This window comes from Manis pentadactyla, chromosome 5, assembly GCF_030020395.1.
Source record: "Manis pentadactyla isolate mManPen7 chromosome 5, mManPen7.hap1, whole genome shotgun sequence".
Classification (NCBI taxonomy): domain Eukaryota; kingdom Metazoa; phylum Chordata; class Mammalia; order Pholidota; family Manidae; genus Manis; species Manis pentadactyla.
Window position 1 is genome coordinate 86774801 of NC_080023.1, and position 26229 is coordinate 86801029.

A 26229-nucleotide genomic window follows, 5' to 3' on the forward strand; every position below is an offset into this window, starting at 1 on the left:
ACTTCACTGTTTTCAAACTTCGCTAATATGCCAGTCCTCAACCTATATCCTTTTTCACCTTACTATGTAATATTAGCCTATCAATCCAAATCATATACACTTTTAGTATCCAATTTAAGTAGCAATTCCTTAAGAAATTTTCCTCACTGAGAACACTTTCTGTTCATTCATTTGGATTACAGCTATTTGTACATATCTTATTTCCTTGTAAGGTTCTTAAAGGCAAATATCATGTCTTATTCGTACTGGCCCACAGTATCAGTTTCCCACTATAATTCAAGATCCATCAAACAGAGCCCTTCAATCTCTTTGTCATTATTGTATTCCTCAGTACCTAGCATAACGCCTAGCACATAGCAGGCATATTATTAGTTTGAGTGACTGAATGGATTTTAAAACATAAGTTCCATAAAGACAAGGATTTATCTGTTTATTACAAAATGAATGTTTGAATATTACCAGGTGAATATATGATTTCTTTGTAAGGCTTAGCATTCATTATATACAACAAAACTTCAATATATTTATTCTTTACAGAAGTCAAATAAATTTATGTTGCCTCTGACCCAACTAATTCAGTGAGTGACACACTTTCTGAAAATAAGTCATCTCCAGAACTCTGAGTAAAATTTAAAAGAATCAAAATAAAATGACTGTTTACATTGAGTACTTATAGTTTTCGTCCTTTATTTTCTGTGTTCTAAACGTTCTGCAGTGAAAACGTATTATTTTGTAATCAGAAAAAAAAGTCAGTGCTATTTTTAAAGAATATAATGGATAAGGTCATTTGTAAATGTACGGCTCGGGAGATATTGAGGACAGCCAAGTTTAATTGTTGGAGTGATGAGTTTGATCTACTCAGTTCTTGTTCCTGCCACAACAAAGAACTGAAGGGTAGAGATACAGTAGTGATGCAGAATGAAAGTTTTATTTGAATATACTCTAAGGGAGAAACGGGATAGAGTCAAGGCAGATAAAGGCAGGTTTACTTCAAATGAAGCCTAGAGGAAGGAAAAATAGAGGGAGGAAAGGGAAGTTCACTAAACTGCTGCTCAGGATAGGGCACATCCCCTGCCAACTCCTAAAGCCAGTGTCATCTGGTGTCCATTGTCTGCTTGAATGTGCATGCCATGGGAAGTAAGTCCCTACCACCCCAGGATCGGGGAGCCACAGAGCACTGGATGGAGTGAGATTATGTTCTGAGAACTTCCTTAAGGCAAAGAGAGGAGATTTTCAGGCAGGCTACTAAGGATTATGATTGTATACCACAGTTCTGTCCAGGTCACCCAGGGCATGGGAACTAGTAAGCCCGTATCAGAGCTCTCAGGAGCCCCTCCCTGCTTATCTGGAGTAGGACAGAGTGAAGACTTACGCTTAAAGTCTGAAAAATAGAATGGAATAGTGAAGTGACAAAGACACCACTGGAAGACCACAGAGACAAAATGTAGTAAGTTGAGCAGTAAGAAGTCTTTTAAAAATACACACTCCAACAAAGGGGAGTGCAGGCAACATAATAGAGGAAGAGGCATGCCCAGAAGCTGGGATTCTGTCTTTAAGGAGTTTCAAGAATGGGATAAAGGTAAAGGGTTGGGGGGCATAGGCTTGTTAGGCGGTCTCATGATGTTTATCTCTGGTGAGAGACAATATATCATTGTCTATAGCCAGTCCTGTAGCTAATTCTATAGAACAAACCTTTTGTTCTTCTCTAAGATAGTGGCCACTCCCAAGTATTGGGAACAGATCAGTTAAGACTGCCTGCCTTGCCTTAAGATAAGCCATTGGCTGATTACCAAAGAATGTTAGTCTAACTTCCCAATTCACATTTTTTTTATAAGTGGAATCTTAGTCTTAAGATAAGCCGCTCTTGTTCTTATTGTCCTAATCTTGGCAATTTTTAGGAAAATAATTATGATTCTTGTCTCATGTCTCTGCCCTCTCTCACTTCCATTAGCTAGGGCAAGTCTCAAGGTCAGCCCAGATTCAGAGCATGGTGGAATGAACTCACATTGCAAAGGGCACGAGTCCCTTTTGGCTCTCTTGACTTAATCTGATAAACTCCCTGAGTTCTTGGTGGGCCTCACCCTCTTTTCATCCTGCTCATATCTGTCTTTCTGTCTGATACAATCAAGGTCATTTGGAATTAATACCAAAGGGGGGGAAAAACACTGGAATATGAAATAAAAAGCTAAAACCTAATCAGTCTGCCTAAGAAAAATACTTCCCAGAGGGGAGATGGATTGTAATGACCCTGCAGGAATAAAAAGAGAAGTGAAGAACAAGAACTTACAATGTTTGTTAGTAGTGACTTTGGAAGTATGTGGAATGAATTGTACCCCACCCCCAGTTGATGTGTTGAAGCCCTCACCCCCAATGTGATGGTATTTGGAGATAGAGCCTTTGAGAGGTAATTAGGTTTACATGAAGTCATGAGGGTGTGGCCCTCAAGATGGGATTAGTGCCCTTCTTATAAGTGATAGCAGAAAGCTTACACATTCTCTTCCATTCCCATCTCTTTCCCACCTATGTGAGGACACAGTGAGAAGGAGGCCATCAGTAAGCTAGCCCTATTATGCTGGTACCCTCATGTTGGGTTTCCAGCCTTCAGAACTGTGAGAAAATAAATGTCTATTGTTTAAAACACCCAGTCTATGTTATATTACATTGTTATAGCAGCCTGAGCAGACTATGGTAACTAGGAACTGAACTGTTATGTGGCAGGTAGTTTTCTATACTGCAAGAGGATTGATTCATTGATTCAATGATTGATGCATCAGTAAACATTTATTGAACACCCACTGTATTCCATACTCTGTACAAAGAGCTGAGATTCAAAGATGACCAAGAGAAGGCTCCCAACCCCTAAGAAGCTGTTTAATAGGAGGCAAACATGTAAACAAACTGAAAAAAGAGTTGTAAGTGCTGTGACAGAAGTATATATAGGGAACATACATTCCCTTTCAGAGACTCGGAGGTTAGAGTAATTGTTTCTATCTGTGGTTGGGGTGGGGTAAGTTTGGTTGGCCTGAGTCAACACTCTGTATCTAGTTTATTCTGAGTTCACCAACCAAGCCAAGAGCTGTGACTTACAAAGTGGTGATTAAGCTGGTGAGTACTGCAGGGCCCAATATTGGACAGAGAGTCTCAGAGATTTGGTTGGTAGCTGCCCACCAAGGAGAGGTAAGAAAGAAGTTGCTGCACGCTGTAAAAAATAGAATAGGCTATTGGCAGTGATTAATAAGCTCTTCAACTTCTACATACACTCTGTGAATTTCCATTTCTAATGCCTCTTTGAGGCCTTCATATTTATAACAACATTCTCATTTACTTATGCTAACTATATTTTGTTTAAGTTAGTAACTATTCAAAGCCTGTTACTTAGAGAAAAACTAATGGTGAACATGGGAACCAGCACTAACTGCAGCACCCTTCTGCCTCAGATGCCTTTTGCTGTCTAAGTTCTGGTCATCCCTCATGTGCTAGTGGAGGCCTGCTTTCTCTGGAAGTTGTGCCTGAACTGCAACACCTTCTAGATTACCTGGGTGCTCCTCTTACGAGCTCCCGAGCACCCCTGACTTCCTACATCTTGGCACTTACCACACTGTGTAACTCCAGGGAGAGGAAATCCTGGGGCAAAATATCTAAAACTGAAATCAGTCAAAGAGAGAAATAAAGTTTAAAATCTGTTTATTGCTTACAAACTGCAGTCCAGGGCCATTTCTCTTTCCTGCTCTGGCAGAAGCAAAACCAGCCATCCCCTCACCTCTCAGGTTCAGATAAGCCTTCTGTTGCCCAGGTAATTACCCATTGATATGGAGATGAATTTCTCTCCACCCCTGAGGAATGCCTATTGATATGCAGATATACTAAAAGCCATACTTTTCTCCACCCCTGAAGAATGCCTGTTGATATGCAGATGCACTAAAGCCAGGTGAGATATTCTGGAAATACTACAATTTTATCCACACACTGTTTTGAAATCTCTTGTTTAATTGTCTATCTTTTCCATCAGACTGTCAGATCCTTAAGGACAGGAATAATAATTGTCTTGGTGATATGTCTGGATCATTGATGGCTTTCAGTAAGTTATTTGTTGAAGGAATTTAGTTTCAGAGACTACTAGAATAGAGGACCAGATGAGCATTAAGTCATTTTGCCACTGCAAAGGTGCATCTAACCAATGAAGTTCAGTTTGAAATATCTATCAGAACTCTGGTATAAATTAATCCAGTCCAAACTGAGAATACAAATAAAATGGGAGCACAGTACCATAGAGTAATTGGAGTCAAGCTGACATAAAAACTGAAACCTATTACAGCTTCATATAAATTTAGTGTATAATTTATAGTTATAATACAAATATTATAACATATTTATTATGTTAATGTAATAAAAAGCTAGTTTTGAACAGACGTGGAGGTCAAGGTGAAGGGCTGACTGGTAGTCTAAGGATGAGAGAAGAGTGGACAGGCTTTATGCAGACCTGCTTGGTGGGATTAGAATATTTATAATCTATTCATTTAATACATATTTAATATCTACTGCATGAAAGTATTGAACTTTGAATTATAGGTTAAAGAGTTTAGATGGAACATGGCAAGTAGTAAATGCTTCAGGTATATATATAAGCAGATAAATCTGTAAACTTCATTTGAAGATGATTATTCTAGCAACTAGGCAGGAGTTGACTTAAAGAGGAATTTATGGTGATACACAAAAGCTGAGAGGTTCTGTTGAATAAGTGGAATAAAATGTGATTACACATATAAACCTTTCTACCAATATACCAGTATGTTTTCTGCTGCATATCACAATGCTTGAAATTGCTGCCACAGAAGTCACTCTTTTGCTTTAAGGTACTATCTTTAGAAAGCCTTGTTAACATGTAGGAATATGCTAGTAAGCCATATGAGCACCCAACACAATGGCACCTCCGGCTCCCAAGTCTGATCTCTCCTTCCTCCTAGGAATGTGAATGCCTAGCAAAAGACAACACTTTCTGGCCTCCTCAGAAATGGGGATGGTTGTCACCAATAGAATGTAAGAGGAGAGATGTAGTCAACTTCCACATCACTTTCTTAAAAATAAATTGCTTCCCTTGGACTTTATTTTCCATTCATTCTGAGAGCTAGAGACATGGGAGACCTCCATCTTCAACCTATGTCATAAGCTAGGGCATGTCAGAGCCTCAAGACAGAAATACATGGGTCTCAGAGTAAACCTCATGAGCAGAGAGCAACCCTGTCAGTATCAAGTTATGTGAGAGGGAAATAAACTTCTATTTCCTTTTAAGTACTCTATTTTTAATTTCATCATTATAGCAGCTTCCCTTACTCTGATTAATATGATATCCATAACGTTAGCATAGACTTGAAAATTAGCTATCTCTCACCTAGAAAACAGGAAGAGGCCAAAGATGTGGATCACAAGGAACAAGAAAGGGCTGGTTTCGGGTACTCCTTAGGGGAAAGCAAATGCAGATGGGCTGCTGAAATGGGGCACTCTGTTGCTAGCGAGGATACAGCACAAGCTCTTTTGACATTGAGATACGTGCAAGAAAGAACCAGTGAAGATCCTTTGTGTGCTTTTAAATTTTTGGTGGGACCAATCAAGCTGCAATAATTCACAGAAAGATAGTAAGAGAGGTAGAAAAGTAGAAGACGAAGATTAGAAGGGAGAGTGAGGGTAGAGACTGATAGGGACTGCATTATGGTATTTAAAAATAAAGAAGAAAAGAGGAACCAAACACAATTCAAGGCCTGAGAGGCTAGGTGACCATGAATCATGAAACTAGCAGTAACAGTAAGTTTGGGCAAGCTGTTGCCTAGCAGAACAGGATACTGAACCTGGCCTTTCCCAAGTGAATTTTAAATTGTAGTAGCACATTGTATGTCCCTATGCAAATTAAGACATGAGATGGTGTTTGGAAAAAAAAGAAGGTAGAAATCAGGTTTGGAGATGTAGAATATTACCACCCACATGGGAAGGGTAATCACTTAAAATGCTGTTTAAGGAAATAGCCACACTTGATCCTATTACATTTTTAAGTTTAAACATCCCATGTTTCAATATCCCTCCTGATAAATACAGCCTCTGGTAATAGTTTTCTAATCATTATGTTCAGCATTCTCTCTTTTCACCTTTAAACTTGTATAGAAGCCTCTTCTTGAACTTCTTTATTTTGGTATTCAGCTTTCTGGAGAAGCCTGGGGCCCAATAAACCGATGAGGAGACTTCCAACTGGGGCTGTGATGAGGATGGCCAAAAATGCCACTGTCAGCACATCCATTCCATATTCCTCTAACTGTTTCTCTCCATGCGATCTTGCTGTGTCCAAAGCCACAGAGCCTATTGCAGCCTATAAAAGTTTAAAGATAATATTGGAAAATGGTAAGACAAGCACATAGAAAAAAGGTGAATTAATTTATCATTTGCAAAAACAAGCTGCTTGTTCTTTTGCTCAACTAAGAAAGTTTTATTAGTCTTTGTTCAAAGCCCATAGCAGGTTGCTGTGATTGTCTGAAAACTCTCCCTGCCCTTGCATGGGGAAAGAATGATGATTTGTTTGTACCTATTTGCATAAGGCAGGTTTACAAAGATATCAAGCAAATATATCTCAAAACACATGGAGGATATAGACTCACGATATTAATGAACCTGTAACATGATTCTATATACTCAATTCCTCTTGAGTAAAGATGAAGTTACTTGTCATCTCATTCTTTTAGCTTTAGGAGTTTGGATTTAGAAAGAACAAGATGAAAAAAAATGCACTGAAACTTACTGGAAAATGGTGATGTTTTAAATGAAAAAAACTAAAAAATATGTATTGTGTTAGATCCTACAGTAACTGTTAAACATTATAAAACTTGAAAGTGGTAGGCATCTTCAGAACTTGAAGTTAATCTTATTAGGCATTAACTCTTTGACTCAGGAGTTGATGAAATGCTGTATTTAAAATTTATCCATAAGACTAGGAAGTCTTATGGAAATTCTTCCTTTCTTTTAGAGGCAAAATGCAGTAATATCAGTGCACATGGAAAATAATGTTAGTCAATCTGTTTATCCTCTTTTTCCACAGAACACAATATTAGCCTCTAAGACAATGAAAAAGAGAGAATAACAGTGTGCACAAGACACAATGGCAGAGATCACTAATTGCCCACAAAGAAGTGAATGTCCCTTTTCTGTAACAGAACTCTGGAGTTTTAGCTGGTTCAAATAGAGACTTTCCTCCTAGCCTTCTTTGCAATTAGATGAAGCTATGCATCTAAATTCTGGCTACTGAGAGGTGAGCAGAATTGATAAATTCTACTTGTAGATTGTTCCCTGGGAAAAAAAGGACAATTGTGCCTTATTCTTTCTCCCCTTCCCACTAGATGAGAAATGGTCAAAGTTGGACTTATGGATGGAAGGTACAGGCTGAGGACAGAAGTCACCCTGCCAGCTCTGGAATGTCCAAGCTGGACTGTTGGTGAGAGAGCAATAAAAAAATCTAATTTAGTACCTGTATTTGAGGGCTCTTTGCTACTGCCTATTATCCAATCCCATAATCAGTTCAACATTTCATAAATTCTTGGCAAGCACCACACACGTTATGATGTATATCTCTCTCAGTTCTCTATTGTATGTATATGTGTGTGTATGTTTTGGGGTTTGTTTATATGCTCAGTATACAATATATATAGTAGTATATATTATAGTATCATAGAATTACATGAACAAAAAAGTTTGGAAAATACTAACATGGAAGAAAACATATAAGAAAGCCATGTTTCTTGTGCAGTGGCAAAGGAGAAAAAACAAAAATTTACACAGTACTTGCTTCACAGAGCATACATTATTCAACACATCCTAGATAATTTCTCCCCATTAAAAAATTTGCTTTGCTAGAAGGAACGTGTCATTTTTCAAATTTTAATGTTTAGGAACAAGTCTTTTTTATCGAAGATGCTAGAGTGATTATTTTTATATTTACCTACTAAAGTTACTAGAAGTAGTGTGGAAGCTGAAGATAGTGAGGGAGAAACTATTCCACTTACTGCTCTACATTAACCTCAGAGAATTCTTAGCCCTTATGTCTCAGACACCTTTTAAAGTCAGAGGGGAAAAAAAAAACCTCTGGAATAATGCTTAAGCAACACAAATCTAGCATATAGTTACAGAGCATACACATTCCCCAGAGCTCTCTAAATTAAGATTTTGATTTCATGAAATAGAAATTTGTATATTTAAACAATTGCAAAAATCATCAGGGATGAAACCATTAAATCTCATTTCCTATATTTAGTCTGAAAATATACAATACAATCTGGGACATATTATATTTGTGACAAATCATAATCTATACAGTTCTAATTTAAGTAGCAATTATAGGCATTCTACCAAGTGCATGGTCAATAATTCCAAGCACCTACCTCTTAGTGTCTTGTTCACTAGAGTGCACAAATTTTGGGTCATGTGATTGAGATATTTGACAGGAGGTTCAGCTAGTTTGAAAAATTTAATATAAATGAATAATCTAGGAAATCAATATAGCACTTTCTGAATTGTGTTTCAGTAAGTCTTTCTGCACTATATATAAAGACTGTGGTCAAGCAAAGCTGATCATCAATCACATTGATAACTGAAGTATTTCCAAATACTAAGATGGGCCTTGATATTTCTCTTTTACTCTCTTCTTGGAAGATATTGAAATTAAAAGAGCTTACAACTTTCTCTCTCAGTGTTTGAGAGAGCTGGCTAATAAAAATTCAAACTCTTTTCTCTTGCCTCTACTGCTTTCTAGTAATGTAGGCATTTATTGCATTTTTAGTTGAGCTAAATAAACCTGGTGATCTAAATAATTTAAATGAGCCATCATACTTAGGGAATCAATACACCAAAAATAAAACTTTTAAAGAGCAGATTAGCATAAGCTCTTTATAAATCAAACTTTAATTACTTATTTTCACCAAATTTGAGTAAGCCCACTTATTAAAAAATCAAGACATCAGATAATAATGGGAGATAAAATGCTAATCCATGCTATCCATCATTACCTGGACTGTAGCCTTTGGAAGCCATGCAAAAGAAATAAATATCTTTTCCTTCATGTTAAAACCAGCAAAACACACCATCAGAAATGTAGTCAAAATTCGTATCAATACTGCAGTGCTCAGGGTGGCAATACAAAGGCCTGTAAAAAATACTCAATTTTTAGACACAATGAAATAGTGGGAGAGAAATTGAATTTAATGGTTATTGATTCAAAATACTATCAACAGCAATAATCTAAATACATTAAAAAATAAGAAAAAAAGGTTTAGACATAATTTATCAAAACATCAATATTAGGAATCAATCAGATCATCTGTTTAAAGCAAGGTATTTTCCCTAGATTGAAACTGGAAATCAGTTAAATATATTTGACACATTACAAAGGAGATTTGAATGTTTTTCTCCTATGCTTTATAGCAAGAACCACACTTTCTTTCATGTGTTTATTCAGTGAGAATTTATTAAATGATAACTGCCTGTGACAAGTTTGGCCAAGTACTGATATACAAAAATGTATAACATATAGACTTTGCCTCTATGAACCTCAAAATCGGAGGAACCCAGGAACATAAACAATTGATTAATATACTATAAAGTAAATACAGTATAAACATACTGAGAAGAGGGCATAGAAGAGGAAAAATTAATATTTTCATCAGAATGGTTTAGAATTCTTTACAGAGTATAAGACCAAAATGTTAATCATCCAGCATGGAGGCAATCAGCCAATCAGAACAGAGTTGGCTGGGCACTGACCGACCAGACCAGGCACTGGCAGTCTACACCTGCCTCAGCATACCGGTGGGTACACTGTCCATTAACCCTGGCTGACAGGTACTGCTACTTCACGCAGTCCTTTAGAATCCTTTGCTGATAAAGATAAGTTCATACTGATTTGCAAAAGAAGGATCATGACTAGGGCTGCTACAGGCTCCTGGACCTAAGAAAGGCACAGCTAAGGAGACTGCTGAGTAATAGTGTGATTTTTGAAAAAGTAAGATTAGTTGAGAGTTTATTCTGCCAGGTTTTATATTAAAGTTTCAGTGCAGTACTTAATCCTTATGATCTGTGTAACTTTTCTTATTTTACATTAAAAAAAATGAGGTTCAGAAAGGATAAATAACTTTCTCAAGGTCAAAAGGCTGGTAAAATACCAGTTAGACATTGCTGGAGAATCTACTGTGAATTTGCAATATATTTTCTTTAAAGAAAAGTTTTGTGGCTCTTTGCTGAAGGATATTTCTCCTAAGTTGGTAGGTTTTCAAAAGTATTTGTTGCCTGAAGTACAAGATACAAAAGAGATGATACCATTCCCAGGAGGGAACTGAAGATTTGGAGAGAAGATGAAGTTTTGGACATATTGAATTTGAAGTTTTGTGGGACTTACAAGTGGTAATGTCCAATCAGCAATTCGATATACTGATTTAAAGGTAAAGATTTTGGAATTACATAGTTTATAATCAAAGTCACTGAGCACAGATGAGCTCAGAGAAATGACACATACAGTGAGAAGCATAGGCGGCTTTGGAAAGAACTTTGATGAGGGCAGAACGTAAGTCACTTACAGTGTAAAGGAGGACTCAAATGGCACCAGAAGTAGGAAGTTTCAGAATTCAATGTGAAAAAGTGTTTGAAGAGGTCAAAAGCATCAAATGCTGCTGAGAGATCAAGTAAAATAAGACCAGATAGGTATAGAGTGTAGTCAGCAATATAACCTTGGTGAAGAGGTTGGTTGTATGATGAGGCAGAGCGGGACTGAAAGTACTGAGGAAGAGAGTGTGAATTGATATGGAAGAGGGGGCTGTGGTTACCGCTGTGGAAAGGTTTGAAAAAAGTAATAGAGAAGCAAATGTGGCAGGTGAGCAGGGAGGTGAAATAGAGAAAGGAGATATATATATATACACACACATATATTCATATGTATATGTGTATGTGTGTGTATGTATATTTAAATTTTAATTGTGGCAAAAACACATACCAAAATTTACTGTCTAAACCATTTTTAAGTGTACACTTCAGTAGCATTAAATTAAACATTTGCATTTTTGTGCAACTAGTCTCCAGAATTTTTTCATCTTGTAAAATGGAAACTCTATACCCATTAAATAACAACTCTCCATTTCATTCTCCTCCAAGCCCCTGGCAACCACTATTATACTGTTTCTATGAATTTGACTACTCTGGATACCTCATATATGTGGAACCTTACAGTATTTGTCTTTTTAAAATTGGCTTATTTATATAATGTAATGTCCTACAGGTTTATCCATGTAACATGTCTCAGAATGAAAGGATATTATTTTGAGATTAGGAGAGGCTAGAGTTTGCTTAAATTCTGAAGAGGAGAAAACTGTGACAAAGATATCTGAAGAGATAAGAGAAAAGGGAAGAATTTATGTGTGAGATCCAGAGTAACTGGTGCATGATGGGAACCCTAGTATAGGCAGAATATTGTGATGGGAGGAAAGGAGGAAATTATGAGTATATGTACATAAATGGATTTTTAAGTGCAATGCTATGAATCAGAAGTTTTAATATGATGGCCTTTGAGTATATGAATAAACGAAGGAAGAAATGAACAAACAAGCATTTATCTTCCATGGGTATATATATTATAGAACTGACTGGTTATTTTTAAAATTTTGATTCTTGGTCAGAACAAGGTTAGGTGAACATTTTTATCTTTGAAAAAAATTTAAGGCCTGCATTTTGTTGCTAGTAGTTAGTAGTTACTATCTACTATCTAAGTTATTTCTTACATGGAACAATATTAGGTATTGAATTTACTGTCCTGTATTGATAAACATTATTTTTGAACAGGTTATTCTAAAAGACTTAGATCATTATTAACTTTTTATATAATTGTGACAATAAATATGCCTACTAAAGATATTTCAACTGAATATAAAAGAGATGATTTTCTCAAAAGTACTACTTTGAAATTCTTACCTACAGTTTCAGGTCTGAGAGATGCAATAGATACCTCTGCTCCTATCAGTCCAAAGAGAAGGGGCTGAAAGATGTCCCAGGCAACTGCAACAATTTTTTCAACCTCTGCCTAAAAGAAACACACACATGCACACACACAAACACACAGATACAAACACATATACACACCCACATATACACACATACATGCTTGAGTTTTTATTATGTGAAGTTACAAGTTCTAAGAATTTTACTAAATTGAAATTTGAGTTAATTTGACCTGAGATAGGCTTTATTACTGGACATCTATAAATAAGAAGTAAGCTAGAATAGAGCAAAAGATTGCATAAGGTATTTCTAACACAGTTATTATATGAGATGCATTAGTGTTAGTTTGCAAATGGGTGTTAATTATAAGGAGTCATAAAGTAATCTTAGAAGGACTTCTACTTCTGAATACATAATATGTGTGCGTGTTTGTGTAATATTGTAATACTTAGTATTACTTCATAGTCTAACCGTTAATTTCCATTCAATAATATAATTTCAAGATTTATAATAGGACATATGTCTAGATATGCACCTCACTATTGCCACACAGCTGTAGAACTCAGCTTCCTTCATACTTCCTCTGCCCCAACAACCTTGGGATTTCTCCCCTTAGCCCACTCCTACCCCAGGTTTGGGCACATATCCGTTTTGCCACTAGAGGGCGTATCTTCTACGTTACCAGCTGGGCAGCAAGCAATTTAGGCAAAGTTACGACAAATGTAGAAAAAAAAATTACTGAGGAAAGGTCAAAATAAGAAATTGATACATCTGACCACACAGAAGTATAAGACATCTGTGTGCTAAAAATAAAAAATAATACAAAAAGGCACAGAGGGTTAATATCATATCTATATATGTGTGGGTGGGTGTGAAATTTGGAGGTTAAATAACAAGGACATTTTGAAGTAATTGACACACATTACCAAACTGCTTTCTAGAGTTGTATCCATTTGCTTTTCCACCAGTACCATATAAGATACCTATTTCAGTACATCCTCAAAAGAATAGTGTTTCTCAAACATTAGCATGCCTCAGAATCACCTGGAAGTCTTACTTAGATTTCTGCCTCCCCTACCCAAATTTCTGGTTTAGTTAGGCTATGGTGGGGCTTGAGAATCTGCACTTCTAAGAGTTCCCAGGCAATGCTGATGCTGCTAATCTGGGGACCATACTTTGTGAACCACTGGTTTAGAATATTATTGTTTTTAATCTGAGCCATACTGATAGGTAAAAAGTGATATCATTTTTTTATCCTTCCTTGATTAATAATAAGATGAACACTTTTTCAAATATTTTTCTACTATATTTTTTTCTTTGATAGGCCTTTTGTCCATTATCTTCTGAAGTTTAATGTATAGAAGTTTAATGTATCTATAAAACATAAATAGATGACAACCAGCTAATTTCTATAATATGTATTAAGAAAATGAATAGCCTTAATAATCTTGAAATCAGTAAGAAAAACCAAAACAATCTTACAAAAAATGGGCACAGGCTTTTGAACAAACCAATTAGTAAACATAAGAAAAGATAATTTGCTTCACTCACAAGCACATGTAAATTAGATCAATGAGATATATTTTTCACCTATCAGATGAGCAAAATATCTGAAGACTGAAAATACTAGATCAGAAAACCAGATCCTCTCACATCCTGTTAATAAGAATTGGTATAGCCTTTTGAAAGGGCAAATTGATACTATCAAAAGTATTAAAGTACATACTCTTTTTTATAAAGCAGTCCTACTTCTGCAATTCATCCTGTAAACTCAGACACATTATATTTTGCTGTTTCATTTCACATTTTAATGTTTCTGAAATTAGGATATCATGTCATAGCTGAATTGGCAGCATTCTTTTTCCTTCTTGGCGCATGTCAAATAATGGTGGTTCTTTGACCTGAGGAACTTTAGTTTTAAAACTAACGTGTTTTAGAATTTAGGAAATAAGGCACATGTAAGGATATTTTATTGAAACAATTTTTGTATTAGCAGTAAACTAGAAACAGTCTCCATGTTTGTTAGTAGGGTGCTGGGTTAAACAGTGTAGTACAGTTGTACAAGGCAATACTCTGCAGCCTTTACAAAGAATCAGGAAAGCAGTGTGGAAATAAGACCATGATGTATTTGAAGTAAAGATACTACATTATAAATCAGTATATAAGGGGAAAAAGGATATGCCTCTGTGCATTTGGGCACACATTTATATATAAATAAAAATAGCTTTTATGATGAAATAATTTTATTGATTTTAAGGCTAAGAAAGTATGTTGAAAGAAATAATCTGATTAGAAAGTAGTCATGAGCGGAAGAACTGCAAATGAAGTTCACCTTTCTGCTGGTCCATCCTAAGCCTGCAAGGAAGGCCATGACCAGCGTGCACAGCCCTCCTGACCCAGGGAAACCAAAGTGCACGCTGCTGAAAACGGCTAGCACGGACAGCCCCAGAATGAGGAATGCTCTCTTCCACGCACGTCCATCCTGGAGGGGGAAAAAGACTCATTAGCTCAATTATTTCATGGAACTGATTTTTTACTTTTTATTTTTGCATATTTAGGACTTAGTGGAAAATAAAAATGTCTGTATCTGTGTCCATAAATGCAGAGCATAATGTTTACTTACTATTCCCTAATAAAAGAAGAGAAAGCACATGTATAAGCTCCACTGACATTTTAGTGCCTGTCTTTCCCACTGATTATTCTCTTACTTGGTCACTGCTTGGGAAGTACTGAACAAAAAATCCAAGAAGAGATCCAGTTGCCACACCAATTACCACCTCCAAAACTCCTCTGAGGACATTAAAAACTGTGGAGCCTTAAAAACACATAAAAAGGAAACTTCAGACAGAACTCTAAATCCATATATACACAGAGTGTACTTCAATAATCAACATAAAGCATCTAATTACATAGAAGGAAAAGTTTACAGATGTTTTCTGCTCTCCACATTCTTAAATATATATATGACTTAAAATAGACCTATATTGTAAGAAAGGTATGCATGTTATTGGAGATAAATTTCAAAACAGGCATAAACTATGATTTGTGCCCTTTACTGTATGTTTACTTCAATAAAAATTAGAGTGCCCAAGAAAATATGAAAGATAAAATTCACAACTCAGAGCTTATTTTTTCTATTATATTATTTACTGGGTGAGTAGATAGATCTAGTTTTCAAATTACCATTTAAGAGCCTGATTTTTTAATAATAAATGTACATTGATTTTAGTAGTTTTGATATGAATAGAATTCAGTGACTTAAGAATTTGGCAATTAAAGTCAAGAATCTTTTCTCACTACAATGAGTGTCGGGGACATATCCCTTCTCAAATGTTATTTCTAAAAATAACCCTGAAAACAAATTATTTTTAAAATTGCTCTTAGAAGAGTCTTTATTTGTTGCTTAGCTTTCTTGAAATATTAATATAGAGGTAAGTAGAAACTATATTTTCCCCCATAGTAAAAATAATTTAGGAAACTTTAAATTAGTTCAAAATTAAACTAGCCCTTACATAGCATTAGTTTTCCATGTATTTGTCTTTTTGCCTCTCAAAGCTCAAAGTCCTTTTCATTAGTTTTGCACTTCTCTACAAAATTATTGTTCTTTATTAAGGTGGTATATAACCCCAAATACTAACCACTTTGAATTACTCATCATTGAGTACTGCCTTGTGTAAGACTAATGCACATGCTCATAAACTGTTTTTCTCCTGTCAATCTGTCCTGTGTCATTCTTATTTACAGAGATTCAGCCTATGAACCTAAGATGGGTGGAGGGGAAATAGTTTTTCTTCCCCTATAGTTTCAATCATCTTTCTTATTAAAAAATATAATTCTTCTGTAGTAATTCTATTTAGCTAGGGTAGTTCTCTGTTAGGTAACCATGTGACTGCCAAAAGCATCTAGCTTGATAGTGGCATATGTCTCGAGCTACTAGAGTAAATAACTTACTATAGATGTGTAGAAAGTAGCTAATTAGTTTCACTCTGATATAGTAAGGTAATTAAAAAAAAAAAGACTTCTTGAGCCCCATCTCTAAAAAGTCTGATTCAGTAATCCTGACAGGGCTTGGGATCTACATTTTAAAGATGCTCCAAGGTAGTTGTTATCCAAAAGGTCTAAGGACCACACTTAGTGGGGCAGGCAGACGGAATATAGCATTGTTGCCTGGGGAGGCTCTTCAAGCTGCCCGTGGCTTCTTTCATTCCCAAAGCTTCTTAATTAATTGGTTTAAAGTAATGCCCACATAAGAATATTTTACAAAACTCCCCAGAAAATTCTAGTGTGAAGCTGAGGCTGAGCACCATTGTTTTAAAGGGATACATCAGGAAAGCAGTAAGAACACGAGTTTGGATAGGTATAGTAGAGTTAAAATAAAAACAAGAAGGTAGATTTGACCTAAGCAGTAATAGGGAATCCTCTCTGAATCCTGAGCCAGAACGTAGTATTATGAAAGCCATGTTTTGATAAGATTAACTTACCAGAGAAACACACCACGGACTAAATGTAAGGCAACTCTGGAGCAATAGAAAGAGGTGAGGTTCTAGGTCATCAGCATAAATCATATATAATCATAAAATGGGAGGATAACTACAGGAGGTTAGAGAGACTGAGGGTACATGACTTTCTAAGGAGATGTGGTCCCACTAAATAATCTGAAGCTAGGCTTAGGCTACAATTACATTTTGTCAACCATATGAAATTACAAATCTTACCTCGCAATCTTGGACATAGATTTAAAAATGAACTTAAAACTTCTGCTGTGCCAAAGCAGAGTAAAGGTGCTAAATAATGGTGGGAGGGGGGAAATACTTTAAATTCTTTTATCACCATTTAAAAGTATGTCCATATCAATACTTAGTAAGTGTTAATAAGATAACCCATTTAAATTATTGCTGTTCTTACCCATAAAATGTTAAAGATGAAAGAGCACAAACTGTTCCTATTTTAGAAGAGTTCCTTCCACTTGGACTGTTCTCCATCATTTGCACTCATGGAAGAAACTCCTCAGCCCTGTGTGAAGTCTCCAAGATTAAACTTTCCTGGAAGGCTCTATGCAAAAGCTGTTCTAGTCCTTTTTTAAACTTTGATACTCTGCATCCCTCTGTAATGCACTTTCCAGATTACTTGAGCAGTTTCTGTCTAGAGGTGAAAGGCAGAAAGATAGGAAGCACCTGGTCCCTCTTTAGGTATAGAACTAATTCTTGGAGTTGATTTCTCTATATTAATTTGTCTTAGTCAATCATCAAGAAAATATGCCATGCTTGTACTATGTATCATAATCTATGCCTCTAGACTGCAGGAGAACAGCACAGTGTGAACTGATCAGTTTACCTGTGGAGAAGGCCACACCCAAGCATGTGTTGAAGCCAGTGATGGCCAGAATGTCATCGAAGCTGCCTGCAGCCATAAGTAAGGTTGGGACACCTTTTTCAACACCATAGCCTCCGCCCTGCAGAAGCAGCATCGAAGGCACCACGACAGCTGGAGATACAGCACCTAGAACAAAGCTAAGAAGGCAGCGCTTGAGACTTTTTGATAGTTTTCTTACTTATTATTATCATAATTGAAATTATAATAATCTCTGTTCTTTAAAGGCTGCACTTTAGACCGCTATGGTCTTTCAAACGGCCGCGAAGCATCCAACAAGACACATACACACATACAAGTTCTACAGAACACTTTTTCAATGTGTGGCCATGGACAACCTGTATTGGAACTACTTAGGTTGCCTAAAAAAAAGAAAAATAAATATAGTACAGAAGACCCAATGGGGTTATGTCCCAGGAATTTTTTTTTTTAACTAAATATTCATGGTATGAGCTTTGAAAAACACAGCCAGGGATCTTTTGAACTGGAACTCAGTGATGTTAGGCCTTCTGTCAGGATTTGGGATGTAAAATAAGACAACAGATGGAAGAAGTCCATAGTAACAGCAACAATGATACTACTAATAGCAATAGTAATGGCAGGAAGCATTTTTACTGCTCACTATGTGCCAAGCACAACTTTAAGCACTTTACATATATTAACAAATTTAATCCTCACAACAACTCTATGAGGTGACTTTAATCATTATCTGTGTTTTGCAAATGAGGAAACAGAGGCACAGAGAGATTAAATAATATTCCAAAGATCACATACTGGAAAGCCACAAAATTGGGATTTAGATCCAGGCAGTATAGCTTCAGAGTCTTAACCATGAGAAATCAGAACTTCTTACTTCTTGCCTACTTATTTGTACTAAATTCTAAATACTTCCATATTTATTTAGTTCTTGTGGTTTTTAACCACGAGAAGTAAAAACATAGTGGAAGGAAGAGTCAGCACAACTGCCTAATCATAATAGTCTGGTGACAAAAGAAGGAGGAAAACAATGCTAGGTGTTGATTGCTGCTGATATATTAATTATACTTTTGTACAGTGAGACCCAGCATACTTTGGGGGAGATCTGTCATCTCTCTCTCATCAGCATGGATCAGGTATAAGTAAAAGACCATTACTTCTCCAAAAGTTCAAATTATAATCACTATAATTTAATAAATAAAATAAAATAAAATAAAATATAAAGAATAATATAAATATAAAAATAATAAATAAAATATAATAAAAATAAAATAAAATATAATCACTATAATTTATAAAAGTTTAAATTATAATCACTATATACTATATTTTGAAGTTATACTATTTAGGTTATGCTGGAATATCTATGCTGTATTTTCTAATATTCTTAAAAATGCTATAATGCATTCTCTTGTATGAAATCAGAGAAAGCCCTAATCGTCTGTGCATATTTTCATATGACAAAGAAAATAATTACCCCAGTATAAATCCCCATTGCCATGGTAAACCCATTAGGAAGTGGGCAAGAAGAGCAGATGTGCACGCCTCCACAAGACAAGGACCCATGGATAACCTTACACAAACACCCTTCAACTTCTTCAGAGCCTGAAATATAAAAGTAAACATACTAAAATAATTCCTAAAGACATGCAGAGATTATGATATTAAATGCTTTTTTTTGAAGTGTACAGACCATGTCTGGATCATCAAGGCTCTTCCAGGTAATGAATTTTATTGAAGAAACATTTCAGTGTTCTGTTTTAGAAATAGCTTATTAAGTCTTCATAGCAACCCTATGATATGGGTAATATTATTATTTCTACTTTCTGGATGTCCTTTTTTAAAAAAGGTGGAGTTAAAATAATTTCCTCAAGATCATCAAGTTAGTGAGTCATGGAATTAGGTTTGAACCCAGGCAGGCTGCTTCCAGGGTCTGGGCTTGTAATTCCCACATTAGCTGATTTACTTCTCTCAGTGTTAGGTTTACAATTTGGGGCACCAGAGTGAGGTTGAAAACCTGCATCCTTAAGAATATTCATTTCTGCATTCAAAAACATACACATAAAAAAGAATTAAAAATAGGCATACTTGAGACTCATTCTACATAATAGGCAGTTTCCTGAGTTAGGTCTAAACACTTATCATCAAAATGCTTAGTACACAAAAATCTGATGTCTTTTCTCATGACTATTATTTATAATTATGGCCTATACATCTTTCAAAGAAAAGGAGAGCCTTTATTCTTGGTGCCATCCCCAGCAATAACTCCATCTTCCTTCAAGAAAGAGTGTGGGAACATCTTCTGAGGAGTTCTGCACAAAATGAATTCCATTCTCTTCTTGAGAATGTCATGCCAAAGTGCACGTATACATTTCCTAAAGCTCTTAATCATTCTAAAAACTTGCAATATTGGAAGAGTGACATTCCGAGTCAATAATTAGGAATTTTCACTTTATACCTTTGAATCAAGCCCAAGGCCAGCACGAACCAATATGATAGACAAGGCTATGCTTCTTAACGCGGAAGACCACTTGTGCTTGATCTGTATGTTATCATTGATGACAGGGATGTTTCTTATGAGAAACCCAGCAAGCAGCATGCCTGACATAGAAAAGCCAAACAGTCTTAGGTTAGTTTTCAAACATGGAAAAATAATTTTTAGTACTTAAAGTGTGAAAGAGACCACCTTATAATCCCAGGAACCACTGCCTTTCTGCTTAGTCCTTAGATTAATTTAGGTTAAACTTTTAATGAAAAAATTAAAATAATAAATCAGAGGAGCTAGGACACACTTCAATATGCACATAAAAATGATACATTAGAATAGTTAGTGATTCTATATCATCTTACTACGTTGATGGACAGTGATCACACTGGAGGGGGTGAGGACTTGATAATATGGGTAAATGTTAAAATACTGTTGTGTATTTGAAACCAACATAAGACTGTATATCAATGATACTTTAATTAAAAAAAGATACATTAGAATAATTAATAGTTCCTAAATAACTGAACCTGAAAGGGAGAGACAAGATGCAGTATATAAATAGAAAGGGTGATCAGTTTTAAAGGTAAAATGTCTTACTACGATGCCCAACTGAGTCACCACTTTGTGCGCAAAGAGCAAACAGCCCCTGAAATTATTTTATATGCCGTATTACCAGAGGTATCAATAAGTAGCTACATGGGCGCTATTTTTTCCTTCAAACCAGATAATTTAATAAAAAACATGTAACCTGTTTTGCAAAGGCTTAGAAGTGAATTAAGATAAAATGGACATTTCTACGCCATGTTAGCTGGTGCCTCTTCTTTCACTCAGCCATTCAACATTTGCCACATGCCTTTAGTATTTTAGACCTTTAATATTAGAGACATAATAATGAAAAAAAACTCAGCACTATTCCTTGACAAACATTCAGCCTTTAGAGGAGCAAGATAAACTGACAATCTCAATTTTATGGAAGCATGAGGAGGTGTTGTATGAACTGAGGCAGGAAGTGTGAGTCAGAGAGGTCCAGAGAAGGGAAGAACGAGCTGAGGAGTGAGAAGTTCCTGTAAGAGACAGCAATTTCTTCCAAAGCATGAAGAGGAAGTGTGATGCATTCTGGGAACTGCAAGTAGAGTGTGATGGAAGAAGCTAAAGTTTGTGAGAGAATCTTGCCCTCATTGATGCCACATGTCCATACAAAGAGAAAAACTTCTCCATCAGACACTGAGGCTTCTACCCTCCTTTCTTCTCCAGAAGTACCCTCTTCTCACCATGTGCTGGTAAGCACCACATGTTAAATGACTAAATAAATTTACTAACGTTGGGCTGTTTTGCATGTAAACTGTGAGAATAGAGATGAATTACAAGTACAGCTTTTTGTGACTTGCTTCATACACTATTAGGCAAGGAAGCATCATTTACAGACATTTTTCATCACTGCCTTTAATTTGGAGGTTTCTAAATTCTAAATTCTACAGTCATGGTCTTTCTAGACTTTTTGAAAGTACAAACTTGCCTACAATAGCTGTTTTTAAAAGAATAATGATAATGAATAATACGTGCCCATGGTTAAAAAAAAAATCACTGACAAGTGTAAAGTGACAAGTACATGCCCCAACCCAGCTACAACTTTCAATGTTCATTCCCAAAAGATTTTCATTGTTAAGGATTTTATGTGCCTTTCCAGAAAGTTTCTATAGATATTAAAGTATGCCTCTGTGTGTGTGTGTGTGTGTGTCTGTGTGTAAGTGTGTGCACCTCCTCTTTTGTGTTGGACACAAATGGAAGCACATTTTTTACCATTGTACAATTCTCCCTCCCCCCACTTAACAATATATCCTGGACATATTCCCAGTGAAGCACATACATGTTTGCCTTATTTTATAATAGTTGCTATAGTATTTCACTGTTTGGATGTGCCATAATTTTGGGGCCAATTAATGGACTTTAAGGAACTTTTCAGATTTTTCATTACAGAGTTGCAGTGAGCCTCCTCACCGTAGGTGCTGTAAATACCCACTACACACTGGACCCTGACAATACCTTCTGATACAGAGGTGAGCTAGATCAACACGGGCCTCATCTACATGGAGCTTATGTATCTGTAAGTTTGTGCAAGTATATCCTTGGATAATTTTTAGCAGTGGAAATGTTAAGCCCTGGGGTACAGGTATATATATCAAAAATATCAATAAATCACCAGCTAAAAATGTTGCACTAATCTTACATTTCATTAATATGTCAATATATTTTTTTTTACTGAAACTTCAAATATAGATCTACACCAGTCCTAGATGAATTATAGCATGTAACCACCTGAAATCAAAAGGAATAATAATCTAACAAGAACTCAAAAATATGCTAAGTTTCTTTAGAGTTTTTAGGAGGGATGAGGGAGCATTTTTTGTTCCCCAAAATCAATGTGGAAACAATTTCCATGGGACACTGTTTCTTTGCCAATGGACTAGGTTGATGAGGTCACCTGATTTTGATTTGGCAGGTGTCCCCTTCTTGCCTCTAAGGTCATGGGGACTCTTGGTGGTGGAGGAAAGAACACCTTCCTTGATAGAGGAGTATTTTTTTCTTCATTTGCATTATGGAAAAAAATTTAAAAATATGCAAAAATTATTATTACATGGCCAATCTTATTTCATCTACTCCCAAGTTATTTTGAAGTAAATCATAATTGAAAAAAATTTCCACAATACAAATAAAGAAATAAAGGAATAGTAGTTATCTATCAAGGAAGATGTTCTTTCCTCCACAACCAAGGGAGTCCCCATGGGCTTAGCGGCAAGAAGGGGCCACCTGCCAAATCAAAGCCGGGTGGCCTCATCAACCCAGGTCATTGGCAAAGGACACAGTGTCCCTTAGAAAGGGTTTTCTTATTGATTTGGGGAATAACAAATGTTCCTTCATCCCCCAGCTCCAGCAATTATTTCAATGAACTCTTAAAAATATAAAATAGGCAACCATCACACATATTCTGTCTTAGGGCTTCTATATGGAGTCAGATGATGTTTCAGTTTTGGATAGTGGCTCCCAGTACTATAAGAACTGGCAGACATTTTTCTCTATCACAAATATAACATTATAAGAAGGGGTGGTGAGATACATCATGTATGTGACCTTTCAGAATGATTTCAGGTGCCTCAGGAGATTTCATATGATCACAAAGCCCAAGGCTGTATCACCTGCCAACGTGGCATATTTTGCTTGTGGCAAAAATAGGCATAGGATTTAAAACAGAAGGATGAGGTATAAAAGGCATTTATAGGGAGTCTAGTACAGTAGTCTCAACTTGGTTTGCATATTAGAATCACTTGAGAAAAATCCTGAGGCCCATGGCATAGGCCACACCAATTAATTCAGACTCTCTGGAGTATGACACAGGTGTCAGCTTTTCAAAAAATTCGGAGATGATTCCTATGTGCAGTCAGGTTTGAAAACTTACCAATTTTGCTATGGAAAAAGTGACCTTTGAGCTTATAAGAAATGCAGAATCTCAGATCCCATTCACAGATCTACTTAATTAGAATCCACATTTTAACAAGATCCCAGGGTCATTCCTTTGCACAATCAAGTTTGAGAAGCACTGAGTTAGATACAGGGGTGTGGAGAAAAGTGAAGGTTCCTACAGCCAGGATTCTCACTTGGCCCTGGTTTGGTTTGCTTACTACACACGTGCGGGCAATACGTTGTAATTGACTCTATATAAAGAGCTCCACCCAGTGCTCTGAGTGGCTTGGCTGCAAGGCTTCAGAAGGGCAGAGATGAGGCTGGTGGTGGTAGCACCAAGGACAGAGACTGAGACAGCTGCAGGGATGGAGAGGCCCAGGGGCAGAGACCAGTATGCGGCATGCAGACTAGCTCTGAGTAGACAGGGTTCTAGTGATTGACCTGCCACTGTGGGAATAAAGTTGGGTATAAATCCTTTCACCCCAAGAACATTCCACTGTCATTTTTTCGGTCTCATTGAATCCATAGTGAACTTGTCCAAGGCTGAAACCGATTGGCAAGACAAGGGGGTAGCAAATATTTTCTGGCACAGACCAGAGAGGAGACATTTTAGCCTTTATGGGCTACATAATCTCTTCTACAAAATCTCAACCTGATAGTGTCAAAGTAGCCACAGACAATACATAAATGAATGAGCATGGGCATGTTCCAGTAATCTTAGTTACAAAAAGAGGTGGTTTGCCAACCCTTTACCATACCATACTTGCACATTTAGAAACAAGTCACCTTAACATTTATTCAGTTCTTCAGAGAATAATTTTATTCTTCAGAGAATAAAAACCACTCATGACAAATAATTATGAATTAAGCAAAGTAACTAGTTTTACTCAATATATATTGAAATATATATTGAGAAATAGTGCACAGTAAGATTTAAATAATCCTACTTCTTTTTATATTTAGCTTCAACTACTGATGACAAATTCAAAGGCAAATAATTTTGGTTTATTTTAGCCAATCCTGATTGTCCTCACCAATGTAGTATAACAAAACATTCTTATTCAGGAAATGTGTGAGAATATATATGCACATGTAAAAGGTATGTGATTTTTAAATAAAACAGTGATTTATAAATCTGTTAGAAATGGACACAAAATACCTTCTGCGGTATACTGAAAGCGGTAAATTGAAATTTTGTAATATGGAATTCTTTAAAGAAGTATTAAAAGATATAATGCCTAGTTTAAAGACGAATTTCACACACGTTTGGGCAGTTGTGATGGTCTCTGGAAAAATATTTTTGGCTAACTTTTTTAACAACCATGATAATACAATATATCCTATGGTGTGCTGGTGAGTGCTTAACAAGTGGGTCCCTCATAAAAGTGTGCACTTTATATATGTAAAATATATATCACAAGTTTGTATAGCATACCAAGGATGTATAGCATACAATTTACAGATGCACAACAATCATCACTGTAAGTCCCATATAGCCAACTGATTCTTAGATGCTTTCATTGCTGAACTCTTGCACCTATAACCTACTGTAGTTGCATTTCAATCATGAGTTGACAAAATCAGGCTACAAATAAATGCTTGACTACTATCTGGTTTTGCAAAGAAGTCACTCACATCACTGATGAGCAAGTAAAGTACCACCATGAATGCTGGTTGATATTTTTGTTTTTGTTAATGAATAAGATGAAAATGAAATAATGACAATGCCAGTGTCAGAACTTCACTTGTTTGTCTAGTATGGGGAGAAACTTACAATATATCAAGCCCTGATTTGTAGCATTTGCTGATTTCTGTCTTATAAATACTTCCACCATGGCCAATGTTGAGCTATTAACATGATGTCACTGAATGTGGCATTGGGAAGAGAGAGCCAGTGGCACACCATTATATATTATTATCCACTATATATATTATCCACTAACAAGGGCATAAATAAGGGAAAAACATAGTGAAATAATTAGGAAGTAAGCACTTTTGATTATGTATTGCTCTTGTTTTTAATGCAAATTATTCAATTACAAGTATATACAATTTAATGTTTAATAATCACTGAGCTTAGTGGCTCACTGAACTCAAAATTTAACAGTTGGCTTTGGCTTTGACACAGCAAATACAGAAATATTTTATATATATTATCTCCCAAAGTTTTCCAAACTACTTGTCAGAATGATTTATGTGAAGAAGACAGGAAGTGTTTAGCACTTACCGAGAAGAGGAGGCAGCGGAGGTAATGTAGGTAGCTTAATGAGCCCCAAAAGTTTACCTCCAATGACGGCACAGTAGAATAGGACTATAATTCCAAACAGATTTCCTCCAGGAAGACATTCACTCCCAGTAATTGACCAAACTACAGCCCATAGAAGAACAACGATGACAACTGAAATAAACCAGGACAACGAGTTTCTACCAACTGTCATATGCATGCAGGTTTTAATGGACATTTAATATGTGTAACATAATTTAATATATATGTGTAACCTAATCTAAATATATAGACTTTAATAAAAACACTTGTAGTCTAAAAATTTTATAATCTAAGTATCTATTGTATATTTAATAATACAATCTAAAAATTTTTTAAGTAAATATTGAATACATATACAAATATTTATAACCATATGTAAGTTTTTAGTAACAACTCGGTAATCACAAGTCATCTTAAGAAATAGGATATTACTAATGACTTTGAGCCCTCTTGAGTGCCTCTCCTAATCCTTATATCCTCCATCTCCTTTCACACTGCCAGAAGGAGCTACTATCTTGAATATTTTTTACAAATTCTGTTATATTTCTTTATTTTACCATAAATATTTACTAGTTAATAAAAAGAAAAACAACTGCTATCTTTACCCTTTACAAGTACATGAGAATATTTGAAAAGTACATTGCAGTATTTTGAATTG

The 26229-nt window shown here is 35.9% G+C and overlaps 1 protein-coding gene across 7 annotated transcripts in view; it reads right to left on the reverse strand.

Annotated features, from left to right (window-relative positions):
• Nucleotides 1-414: 414 nt before the first annotated feature.
• SLC9B2 (solute carrier family 9 member B2) overlaps nt 415-26229 on the reverse strand; it is a 50077-nt gene continuing 24262 nt past the window's right edge. For 5 of the 7 annotated variants that reach the window (XM_036879182.2, XM_036879179.2, XM_036879178.2 and 2 more), the window contains 9 exons: nt 25533-25703; nt 19817-19959; nt 18836-18963; nt 17347-17522; nt 14721-14827; nt 14345-14494; nt 11986-12094; nt 9039-9175; nt 415-6355 (listed from right to left, as the gene is read on the reverse strand). In XM_036879182.2, coding sequence (XP_036735077.2) covers nt 6140-6355; nt 9039-9175; nt 11986-12094; nt 14345-14494; nt 14721-14827; nt 17347-17522; nt 18836-18963; nt 19817-19959; nt 25533-25703 — 1337 coding nt within the window. In that variant the 3' untranslated portion in view covers nt 415-6139. The remainder of the gene's footprint in view (nt 6356-9038; nt 9176-11985; nt 12095-14344; nt 14495-14720; nt 14828-17346; nt 17523-18835; nt 18964-19816; nt 19960-25532; nt 25704-26229) is intronic. The other 2 variants (XM_057502493.1, XM_057502494.1) reach the window with 2 other exon arrangements.